The 12,742-nt window shown below is 42.4% G+C and overlaps 1 protein-coding gene across 10 annotated transcripts in view; it reads right to left on the bottom strand.

Moving 5' to 3' along the window:
* The window catches only part of TTC23 (tetratricopeptide repeat domain 23), a 160,433-nt gene that overhangs the window by 96,615 nt on the left and 51,076 nt on the right, over nucleotides 1-12,742 (bottom strand). For 9 of the 10 annotated variants that reach the window (XM_061394261.1, XM_061394264.1, XM_061394266.1 and 6 more), the window contains one exon: nucleotides 10,742-10,941. The exons of the other annotated variant lie outside the window; for it this stretch is intronic. In XM_061394261.1, coding sequence (XP_061250245.1) covers nucleotides 10,742-10,921 — 180 coding nt within the window. In that variant the 5' untranslated portion in view covers nucleotides 10,922-10,941. The remainder of the gene's footprint in view (nucleotides 1-10,741; nucleotides 10,942-12,742) is intronic. 10 annotated transcript variants of the gene reach the window in all.

Below are 12,742 nucleotides of genomic sequence, written 5' to 3'. Positions count from 1 at the left end.
CAGGGCCAATGCCTAAGCTCGAAGGACTTGCACCTCCACACAGTTTCACTTTGAAACTGTGGCCTGTCCTCTCTCTGCTTTTTTATTTGCTAGAATGTGTAGTCCAGATATCCTTTTTTGATTTTCCAAACTTTACCCTGCCGGTTCCAGTGGCTTTAGCCAACAGGCCTGGGTAAGAGGTAGAAGAGAAGTATGTGTAGGCAGACAATCTCAGAACTGGGATGAGCCTCGTAAATAATCTAGTTGATCTCCTCAATTTAAGGAAGGAATGTAAGACCAGAAAGGCAAAACTATTTACCACCAAGTGGCAGAATCAGAACTCACAGTCAAGCTCCTTGATGCAAAGTCCAGAGCTCTTCCCACAACATCATTCTTAATATTAAAACATGCGACTCTGAGGATCATTTTGGCCATAAATGGCCAAATGGGCATTTCATAAACAGCTCTTGGTATCTAAATACTATTCTCTACTAGGATGAAACAGCATTCCCTGAAACCACAGCTGGAACAGGGAAAGTACAAGATGAAACCAAAAAATCTTGTTGTGCCTGAAATCAAGGAAAGAATTATAGGGACGTATCAAGAACTCAGAAGCCAGACTGAAGGGGCTCCCACAGCAAATATACAATAATTTAAGTTTTGACGATGATAATGGATTGTAACACATTGAAAAATAGGATTTCTTGAACCCATATTGATATAAACAAATGAACAATGATGTGTGAAGAAGGAAAAGCTCTTCCCTATAAAATGAATGCTAATAAACAAATATTGAAAGCATGGCAAAGTCAGAGAATCACCATTGGACAAACATCATAGCAATAACTGATTCAGGTGAGAATCATCAATGCATGTTAAAAGTAAGGGGTGAAGTTTTGATGAGGAATAGGATATATTTATAGTGTTAATGATTCTCCCTACAGGATACTGATTAATTGCAAATGGAAGAATAATAATTCTACAATGAAGAAACCTTCCAGATAGCACCTTAACCAAGTTATCAAATTTAGCATCATAGTAATGAGGCAAACAGACATCATACGCCTCCTAGTAAGATGCACCAGAAAGGGCCCTTTTTTCAGTTGTGTGGGATTTCTGCCCCAAATATATAATCTGATTCTAATCATCAAGAAAACACATGACAAATTCAAATTGGGGGGTATTCTACAAAACCGTTGGAGTATTCATTTGTGGCACCTGACAAATTCTTTTGTTGAAGCCCTAACCCCCCAATGGGGCATGTTGAGATAAGGCCTCTAAAGATGTAACTAAGGTGACATGAGGTCATAAAGGTGGGGCCCTGATCCAATAGGATTAGTGTCCTTTTGAGAAGGCACACCTTTCCCTCCTCCTTCCCCTACCTTCCATGCACAAAGGGGAGGCCATGTGAGGACAAAGATTGAGGGTGGTGGTCTACAGCCCAAGGGGTGAGTTCTCACCACACAGCAGCTCTGCTGGCTCCTTGATCCTGGACTTCCAGTTTCCAGGATTGTGAGGAGTAAATTTCTGTTGTTTGGGCTACCCAATCTGTAGTATTCTATTATAGCAGCCCAAGCAGACTAATACAGTACTTTTTACAAATATCAAAATTGTGGAAGACACAGACAGGCTAAGGAACTGATCTGACAGATTTGTTGGTGTTTTGTGCTTGTGCTCAGCCATGTCTGATTCTTTGCAGCCTGCCAGGCTTCTCTATGGAATTCTCCAGGTAAGAATACTGGAGTGGGTTCCCATCTCCTGCTCCAGGGGATCTTCCTGACCCAGGATTAAACCTGCCATTCTTGCATTGGCACGTGGGTTATTTACCACCGAGCCACCTAGGAACTGCTTTTCTAATAGATTAAAGTATACTAAAGAGACCTTGTGGCTCAGCTGGTAAAGAATCCACCTGTAATGTGGGAGACCTGGGTTTGATCCCTGGGTTGGGAAGATCCCCTAGAGAATTCAGGAATGGGTACCCACTCCAGTATTCTGGCCTGGAGAATTCCATGGACTGTATAGCCCATGGGGTCACAGAGTCAGACATTACTAAGTGACTTTCACTCACTCAAACTCACTCACTCAAAGAGACATAATAATTCTAGTCAGCATGATTTCATGGACTAAAACATGACTCTGTCTAATATTTTTTCCTGTAAAAGATATTACTGAGATAATTGGAGGAACATGAATAAGGTTTATAGATTAGATAATAGTATGTACCAATATTAATTTCCTAAGGATTAAAGATTTACTAAGCATAGCCCCACCCATCAGAACAAGATACAGTTTCCCCCTCAGTCAGTCTCTCCCATCAGGAAGCATCCATAAGCCTCTTATCCTCATCCATCAGAGGGCAGACAAAATGAAAACCACAATCCAGAGAACTAACCAAGATGATCATATGGACCACAGCCTCGTCTAACTCAGTGAAACTTGGGAGCTGTGTAGGGCCACCCAAGATGGACAGGTCATGGTGGAGAGTTCTGACAAAACATGGTCCACTAGAGAAGGGAATGGAAAGCCCCATCAGTACTTTTGCCTTGAGAACCCCATGAACAGTATGAAAAGGCAAAAAGATGGGACACTGAAGATGAACTCCCCAGGTCATTAGGTGCCCAATATGCTACTGGAGATCAGTGGAGAAATAATTCCAGAAAGAATGAAGAGACGGAGCCAGAGCAAAAACAATACCCAGTTGCGGATGTGACTGGTGATTGAAGTAAAGTCTGATGTTACAAAGAACAGTACTGTATAGGAACCTGGAACGTTAGGTCCAATGTTAGGTCCATTTAGGGTAAATTGAAAGTGGTCAAACAGGACATGGCAAGAGTGAACATGGATATTTTAGGAATCAGTGAACTAAAATGGACTGGAATGGGTGAATTTAACTCAGATGACCATTATATATACTACTGTGGGCAAAAATCCCTTAAAAGAAATGGAGTAGCCCTCACAGTCAACAAAAGAGTGAGAAATGCAGTACTTGGATACAATCACAAAAATGACAGAATGATCTCTGTTCGTTTCCAAGGCAAATCATTCAATATCACAGTAATCCAAGGCTATGCCCCAACCAGTAATGCTGAAGAAGCTGAAGTTGAACAGTTCAATGAAGACCTACAAGACCTTCTAGAACTAACACCCAAAAAAGATGTCCTTTTCATTATAGGGGATTGAAATGCAAAAGTAGGAAGTTAAAAGAGACATGAAGTAACAGGCAAATTTGGCCTTGGAGTACAAAATGAAGCAGGGCAAAGGCTAACAGAGTTTTGCCAAGAGAACGCATCGGTCATAGCAAACACCCTCTTCCAACAACACAAGAGAAGACTGCACATGGAGTCACCAGATGGTCAGCACCGAAATCAGATTGATTATATTCTTTGCAGCTAAAGATGGAGAAGCTCTATACAGTCAGCAAAAACAAGACCAGGAGCTGACTGTGGCTTAGATCATAAACTCCTTATTGCAAAATTCACACTTAAATTGAAGAAAGTAGGGAAAACCACTAGACCATTCAGGTATGACCTAAATCAAATCCCTTACGATTATACAGTGGAAGTGACAAACAGATTCAAGGGATTAGATCTGATAGAGTACCTGAAGAACTATGGATGGAGGTTCATGACATTGTACAGGAGGCAGTGATCAAGACCATCCCCAAGAGAAAGAAATGCAAAAAGGCAAATGGTTGTCTGAGGAAGCCTTACAAATAGCTGAGAAAAGAAGATAAGTGAAAGGCAAAGGAGAAAAGGAAAGATATACCTATTTGAATGCAGGGTTCCAAAGAATAGCAAGGAGAGATAAGAAAGCCTTCCTCAGTGACCAGTGCAAAGAAATAAAGGAAAATAATAGAATGTGAAAGACTACAGATCTCTTCAAGAAAATTAGAGATACCAAGGGAACGTTTCATGCAAAGATGGGCTCGATAAAGGACAGAAATGATATGGACCTAACAGAAGTGCAGATGTGAAGAAGAGGTGGCAAGAATACATAGAAGAACTGTACAAAAAAGATCTTCACAACCCTGATAAACACAATGGTGTGACCACTCACCTAGAGTCAGACATCCTGGAATGCAAAGTCAAGTGGGCCTCAGGAAGCATCACTATGAACAAAGCTAGTGGAGGTGATGGAATTCCAATTGAGCTATTTCAAATCCTAAAAGATGATGCTGTTAAGTGCTGCACCCAGTATGACAGGAAATTTAGAAAACTCAGAAGTGGGCACAGGACTGGAAAAGGTCAGTTTTCATTCCAATCCCAAAGAAAGGCAATACCAAAGAATGCTCAAACTATGGCACAATTGCCTAATCTCATATGCTATCAAAGTAATGCTCAAAATTCTCCAAGCCAGTTTTCAACAATATGTGAACCATGAACTTTCAGATGTTCAAGCTGGATTTAGACAAGGCAGAGGAACCAGAAATCAAATTGCCAATATCTGTAGGATCATCAAAAAAGCAAGAGAGTTCCAGAAAAACATCTACTTCTGCTTTATTGACTATGCCAAAGCCTTTGACTGTGTGGATCATAACAAACTGTGGAAAATTCTGAAAGAGATGGGAATGCCAGATCACCTTACCTGCCTTCTGAGAAATCTGCATGCAGGTCAAGAAGCAACAGTTAGAATCAGAGCTATTTCAAATCCTAAAAGATGATGCTGTTAAGTGCTGCACCCAATATGACAGGAAATTTAGAAAACTCAGCAGTGGGCACAGGACTGGAAAAGTTTTCAATCCAATCCCAAAGAAAGACAATGCCAAAGAATGCTCAAACTACCGTACAATTGCACTCAGTTGCTGGCAAAATAATGCTTAAAATTCTCCAAGCCAGGCTTCAATAATAGTATGTGAACTGTGAAGTTCCAGATGATCAGGCTGGATTTTAAAAGGGCAGATGAACTGGAGATCAAACTGCCAACATCCGTTGGATCATAGAAAAATCAACAGAGTTCCAGAAAAACATCTACTTCTGCTTTATTGACTATGCCAAAGCCTTTGACTGTGGATCACAACAAACTGGTGGAAATTCTTCAAGATATGGAAATATCAGACCACCTTACCTGCCTCCTGAGAAATCTGTATGCAGGTCAAGAAGCAACAGTTAGAACTGGACATGGAATACAGACTGCTTCCAAATTGGGAAAGGCGTACATCAAGGCTGTATATTGTCACCCTGCTTATTTAAATTATATGCAGAATATATCATGCAAAATGCCAGGCTGGATGAAGCACATGCTGGAATAAAGTTTTCTGGGAGAAATATCAATAACCTCAGATATGCAGATGACACCACAATTATGGCAGAAAGTGAAGAGGAACTAAAGAGCCTCTTGATGAAAGTGAAAGAGGAGAGTGAAAAATTTGATAAAACTCAAGATTCAGAAAACTAAGATTATGGCATCCAGTCCATCACTTCATGGCAAATAAATGGGGAAACAATGGAAACAATGACAGACTTTACCTCTTTGGGCTCCAAAATCACTGCTGATGGTGACTTCAGCCATGAAATTAAAAGACGCTTGCTCCTTGGAAGAAAAGCTATGACAAACCTAGACAGCATTATTAAAAAGCAGAGACATTACTTTGCCAACAAAGGTCTGTCTAGTTAAAGCTATGGTTTTTCCAGTAGTCATATATGGATGTGAGAGTTGGACTATAAAGAAAGCTTGCTGCTGCTGCTGCTGCTAAGTCACTTCAGTTGTGTCCGACTCTGTGCAACCCCATGGACGGCAGCCTACCAGGCTTCTCCGTCCATGGGATTCTCCAGGCAAGAACACTGGAGTGGGTTGCCATTTCCTTCTCCAATGCATGAAAGTGAAAAGTGAAAATGAAGTCGCTCAGTTGTGTCCGACTCCTAGCGATCCCATGGACAGCAGCCTACCAGGCTCCTCCATCCATGGGATTTTCCAGGCAAGAGTACTGGAGTGGGGTGCCATTGCCTTCTCTGAAAGAAAGCTTAGGGCTGAACAACTGATGCTTTTGAACTGTGGTGCTGGAGAAGACTCTTGAGAGTCCTTTGGACTGCAAGGAGATCCAACCTGTCAATCCTAAAGGAAATCAGTCCAATATTCATTGGAATGACTGATGCTGAAACTGAAACTCCAATACTTTGGGCACCTGATGCAAAGAACTGACTCACTGGAAAAGACCCCGATGCTAGGAAAGATTGAAGGTGGGAGGAAAAGGGCACAACAGAGGATGAGATGGTTGGATGGCATCACCAACTCGATGAATATGAGTTTGAGTGAGCTCTGGGAGTTGGTGATGGACAGGGAGGCCTGGCATGCTGCAGTCCATGGGGTTGCAAATAGTTGGACATGACTGAGTGACTGAACTGAAATGAACTTCAATAATTGTAGTGTGGTTATGTTGGAGACATTCCTTTATTCTTAGGAAATAGGCACTGACATCTTTAGGGGTAAAAGACCATGTATTTTTGACTTACTCTCTGATATTCAGAAAAATAATGGCAGTGTGTGTGAAGAAATGTAAAGTAAATGTTACCAATTGGTACATCTTACAACTTTTCTGTAAGTTGATAAGTTTTTTATAGTAAAAAATTACCAAAGAATGGTATTTCAAGAGGCAAATAGTCAAGTTAATACTTTCTTAAAAACACTTTAAAGGCTTCCTAGGGCACTTGAGACTTGGAAAGACTTGCCTCTCCAGTGGCATTTCACATCCGCCCAAAGCTTCTTCTCATCACTTCACACAGTTACGCTGCTTGCGCCAAACCAAAATTTTATGTGTGCTGTTCCCTCTCCCTAGAGCTCCTCTTCCTCACCTCCTCAGTGCTGGATCCTTCTCTCCTTCAGGTGTCAGCTCAGATGACACCTCCTCACAGGGACCCTCCCTCACCTACGACAGGCCCACCGTATTTCCTCCAGAACACTTGGCATCATCTCTGGTTAGCTAGTTATTTACAAAGTGGACTGCTCCTTAGCTGCATGGGGGCGTGCGGCTGTCTGTCCTGTTCACCACTGAATCCAGGCGTTCTTCATCTGAACTTTGCATCACAGGAAATGATTCGGCACCATTCTAGATGGGCTTCCCTGGTGGCTTAGTGGTAAAGAACCTGCCTGCTGATGCAGGAGATGTGGGTTTGATCCCAGCTACGTAAGATCCTATGGAGAAGGAAATGGCAACCCAGTATTCTTGCCTCAGAAATTCTTGCCAACTCAAAAGAGTTGGACATTACTTAGCGACTAAACAACAACCATTTTAGATGCATAGAAGAGGAGTTGATCCTTCACATACACCAAATGCCTTTGGGCACTAGGGCTTGATTCTCTCGCATAATTCTGGGGAGCAGGCTGCCAGCTGACACCTACATAGCACACAGACGGGCACATAGTAGGACTAGAGGACATCTGGTGCGTAATGAATATCAAGACCAAATTCACACCTTCTCTCCCTGTTCCTGGCTCTTCTTCCTGCATTCACAACAGTAACAAAGGGGACTGACAAGTCCCTGGTCTCCCAAGCTGGCTGAAACCGCAGTCAGGACTGTATATGCCCTCTCGGGCTCACTCTTGTCTCTCCAACTCCTATGCCCCCTCTGTTACCAGGTTTCACCAATTCATATTTCCAGACTCTTATCAAAAGTTTTTAGTATCTCTACTGCCTTTGCCAAAGAATGCTCAAACTACCACACAATTGCACTCATCTCACATGCTAGTATAGTAATGCTCATAACTTTCCAAGCCAGGCTTCAGCAATACATGAACTGTGAACTTCCAGATGTTCAAGCTGGTTTTAGAAAAGGAAGAGGAACCAGAGATCAAATTGCCAACATCTGCTGGGTCATTGAAAAAGCAACAGGATTCCAGAAAAACATCTATTTCTGCTTTATTGACTATGCCAAAGCCTTTGACTGGGTGGGCCACAATAAACTGTGGAAAATTCTTCAAGGGATGGGAATACCAGACCACCTGATCTGCCTCCTGAGAAACCTATATGCAGGTCAGGAAGCAACAGTTAGAACTGGACATGGAACAACAGACTGGTTCCAAATAGGAAAAGGAGTACGTCAAGGCTGTATATTGTCACCCTGCTTATTTAACTTATATGCAGAGTATATCATGAGAAATGCTGGGCTGGAAGAAGCACAAGCTGGAATCAAGATTGCTGGGAGAAATATCAATAACCTCAGATATGCAGATGACACCACCCTTATGGCAGAAAGTGAAGAGGAACTAAAAAGCCTCTTGATGAAAGTGAAAGAGGAAAGTGAAAAAGTTGGCTTAAAGCTCAACATTCAGAAGACGAAGATCATGGCATCTGGTCCCATCACTTCATGGGAAATAGATGGGGAAACAGTGGAAACAGTGTCAAACTTTATTTTTTTGGGCTCCAAAATTACTGCAGATGGTAATTGCAGCCATGAAATTAAAAGACGCTTACTCCTTGGAAGGAAAGTTATGACCAACCTAGATAGCATATTCAAAAGCAGAGACATTATTTTGCCAACAAAGGCCCATCTAGTCAAGGCTATGGTTTTCCAGTGGTCGTGTATGGATGTGAGAGTTGGACTGTGAAGAAAGCTGAGTGCCAAAGAATTGATGCTTTTGAACTGTGGTGTTGGAGAAGACTCTTGAGAGTCCCTTGGACTGCAAGGAGATCCAACCAGTCCATCCTAAAGGAGATCAGTCCTGGGTGTTCATTGGAAGGATTGATGCTGAAGGTGAAACTCCAATACTTCAGCACCTCATGCAAAGAGTTGACTTATTGGAAAAGACTCTGATGCTAGGAGGGATTGGGGGCAGGAGTAGAAGGGGAAGACAGAGGATGAGATGGCTGGATGGCATCTCCAACTCGATGGACATGAGTTTGGGTAAACTCTGTGAGTTGGTGATGGACAGGGAAGCCTGGTGTGCTGCGATTCATGGGGTCACAAAGAGTCGGACACGACTGAGCAACTGAACTGAACTGAACTGAACTGAACTGCCTCTGCCGTATTTTAGGCCCTCATAATTGCTTGCCAGGAGTATCACAAATGCCCTCTGAATGGGCCCTCCTCCTCCAATTTACGTCCCTTCTCTTCCTCCTCTATTCAGGCATCTGAGGTCTGAGTGATCATTCCAAAAACTCAGACTTGCTCATGGCCCTTTCTGGCTTATAATCCTGTGATAGTTTCCAGCACCCTGAAGAGAAACTGTAAACTTTTTCTGGGTGCTGAACACTCTCTGGGCCCCAGCTGTGGTCTGTAATTCAACCTCGGTTCCTTCCCTGTATAACTAAAGCCTGCTTCCCAGATAGTTCCATGTATTTCACCAAACAGGCTGTGCGCCCTCAGACCATTGACTCTCAGCCATCTGCCACCTCCACTCAAAGCACTACTGTCCCCTGTGCTACCGGGCCCTCTCTCCTACCTAAGCACTGTTATCAGTGCAGCCCAAGTAGCCCCCATCCCCAGAGCATGCCTCAGGTGCTATTGCTCCTCCGACTCTAGGGTCACTGCTCACACCTCCTCCCCTCAACTCCAGGTTTTGCACCTGTATAACCTGAGTTTGTGTCTGTCACAGAACTTATGCTGACCATCATTATTTATCTATCTTCCCAACCAGGCCATGAGATCCTCTGAGGCAGAGGTTATAGCTTTCCCATTCATGCCCCGAGCCCCTGCACAGCACCTGGTACACATTAGAAGTGAAGTGAAAGTCGCTTAGTCATGTCTGAATCATTGCCAACCCATGGACTATACAGTCAGTCCATGAAATTCTCCAGGCCAGAATACTGGAGTGGGTAGGCTTTCCTTTCTCCAGGGCATCTTCCCAACCCAGGGATCGAACCCAGGTTTCCCGCATTTCAGGCAGATTCTTTACCAGCCAAGCCACAAGAGAAGCCCAAGAATACTGGAGTGGGTAGCCTATCCCTTCTCTAGTGCATTTTCCTGACCCAGGAATCCAACCACGGTCTCCTGCATTGCAGGCAGAGTCTTTACTAACTGAGCTATCAGAGAAGCCTGGCACACACTGGGTACATAGTAAATCTTTGTGAAATAAATAAATGGACAAATTAGGACCCGGCACATGTTGAAGCTGAAACTCCAATACTTTGGCCACCTGATGTGAAGAGCTGACTCATTTGAAAAGACCCTGATGCTGGGAAAGATTGAAGGTGGGAGGAGAAGGGGACAACAGAGAATGAGATGGTTGGATGACATTACTGACTCAATGGACATGAGTTTGAGTAAACTCCGGGACTTGGTGATGAATAGGGAGGCCTGGCATGCTGCAGTCCATGGGGTTGCAAAGAGTTGGGCACGACTGACTGAACCGAACTGAACATAAGAGGTAGTAGAGAAATACATATTGAATGAATGAGTAAATGAATAAAACCCTGAAGAGAGATGGTAAAGAAGTATGCAGAGAACAGATTAAGAATTTAAGAAATACAAGCTCCTTGAGAGTAGAATCTTCATCTGCTTTGTGCTGTGTTCCAGTGCTGAGACCTGGCACACAGGAGGAGCTCAAGAAATACTTCCTGACTCATGGGAAACCACTTTAGCAGGTCAACGCCACAACCAGTCCGTCTAGTACACACTTGTCAAAGGTCAGGGCAGACTCCTTTGTTCCTTTGTGCACTCATTCAGCAAACAACGTGTCGACTGTGCCCTGAGGTACCGCATCACTCACACTGTGAAAAGGCACTGTCGTGTATTTCCTCCTGTGCCAAACTCCTCAGAGTAGGAATGCAACCTGAAGTATCCTGCTCCTCAGTGACCAGGGCACGAGTATAAAAAGAAAGGTTCCTTACCTCATGACTGCTGGCATAGGACTTGGCTTTCTCTTCAGAGAGGCGGAGTTTCTCCCGAGGAGGCTGGAACAGTGCTCTCTGAAGCAGCTGGTTTTGCAGTTTCCTTCTAGGTGTTATGCTGACGGCAGCAACAATTTCATCCAGGTGGTTGGATATGTGAGTTTCCTGTGATTCTTGCATATTTTTATATACATTACCCTCTAATTTTTAAATAAGAAAACAAAAGTATTAATGATAATTTCCACCATTACTTTTAGAAATACATATTTTTCCTAGAAGTTGGGGTTAGAATTTAAGAAAATTTCAACACTATACCCATGGCTTCTTTGAAACAAGTAGCTTCTGTCCAAAAAGCTCCTAGTGACTAGTACTAACTTCTTTCAGATGGATTTCAAGTTTTAACTAAATCAAACATTCTTTGTCCTATGTATGTATCATATGTGTATATATATATATATATATGTATGTTTATATACATACATACTGATGTATTTTATATATTATATATGACATATATATATATGTCTCTCTCTATATATATGTCAGTAGGAATCAACTCAAAGAGCTCAGATTAGATCTGTTGAACCCCAGGTAACTTTGAAATGGGAAAAAAGTGACATGTTAAACTTTCACTTCCAGCTAAGATGAGATAAGGGATGAGATTTATCCTCTCACCTTAAGTAACCAACCAATCAACAAAAAACCTACCAAGTAACAACAACAAAACAGCCATAGGCAAAAAGGGTATGAAACAATGGTTGTCAAAAGACAGGCCATGAGACACGAGAAATGGAAAAGTGAAACAAAGTGAGATGCTTGATTGCCCCAGCTTATTGCTTTGAAAAAGTTTTTGGATCATGCAGGGTAACCCAGAAGTTACCCTGTGGGCTGAGTCGAGGAAACACAGCTGAGCATCTGGGAAGACCAAGGAGGCTGTAATGCACAGAACAGATTATTAGAGAGGATAGAGCAGCACAGAGAAGACCCCAGAGATGAGCATCCTCAAGAAAGGGGGAATACTGATAGCATATATGTAAGAAAATTACTTGAGTCTGGAGAAAGATTCCTCTAAGAAGATTGAAAGGAAGTATCTGGCACTCACCAAGGCTGGCAGCGCCTGTTCCCACTGACCAGACTGGAAAAACTCATAATTCATGAGGCAGAGGGTAAAGTATTCAGAAAGTTTTTATTGGTGTGTTAGTCACTCAAGTATGTCTGACTCTTTTGGACTGTCACCAAGCTCCTCTGTCCTTGGAATTCTCTAGGCAAGAATACTGGAGTGAGTAGCCATTCCCTTCTCCAGAGGATCTTCCTGATGTAGGGATCGAACCTGGGTCTCCCACATTGCAGGCAGATTCTTTACTCTCTGAACCACCAGAGAAGATCTAAGAATATTGGAGTTGGTTGCCATTCCCTTCTCCAGGGGATTTTCCCTGACCCAGGAATCAAACCTGGGTCTCCCTCATTACATCTGAGCCACAAGGAAGTAGTGGAGAATAATTAGTATAATAATCAGTAGTGGAGAATAATTAGCCCTTGGGTGAGCTCTGCTTAGATCCACATAACAAACCAGGAAAGTAAGACCTAAAAAGATAAAACTGTTTCCAAGTAACTGTATCAGAGGGCAAAATTCAAGGGTGTTGATAGGAATACAAAAACAGCCAGCACTCAACAGGTTGAAATTAATAAACTTTAACATCCAAACAAAGATCACCAGGCATGCAAATAGGCAAGAGAACAGCCCATAAGGAGAAGATGAATCAGTCAAAACTGACCCAGATATTAAGTTAGCATAAAAGAATATTAAGGGTTATACAATTATATTCCATATGTTTAAAATGTTAGCTATTTTTAAAAAGTTAACTAGAGACATGGAATATAAAAAGCCAAATTGAACTTCTCAACATGAAACTTATATGTGAGATGAAAATATACTAGATGAGATTAATGGAAGATCAGATATTACAGATGAAAAGATGCATGAACTTGCAGATGTAGTGA

The sequence above is a fragment of the Bos javanicus genome, chromosome 21 (genome assembly GCF_032452875.1).
Source record: "Bos javanicus breed banteng chromosome 21, ARS-OSU_banteng_1.0, whole genome shotgun sequence".
Lineage (NCBI taxonomy): Eukaryota > Metazoa > Chordata > Mammalia > Artiodactyla > Bovidae > Bos > Bos javanicus.
Note: the sequence above shows the minus strand (reverse complement) of the source record. Positions and strands in the feature narration are given on the sequence as shown.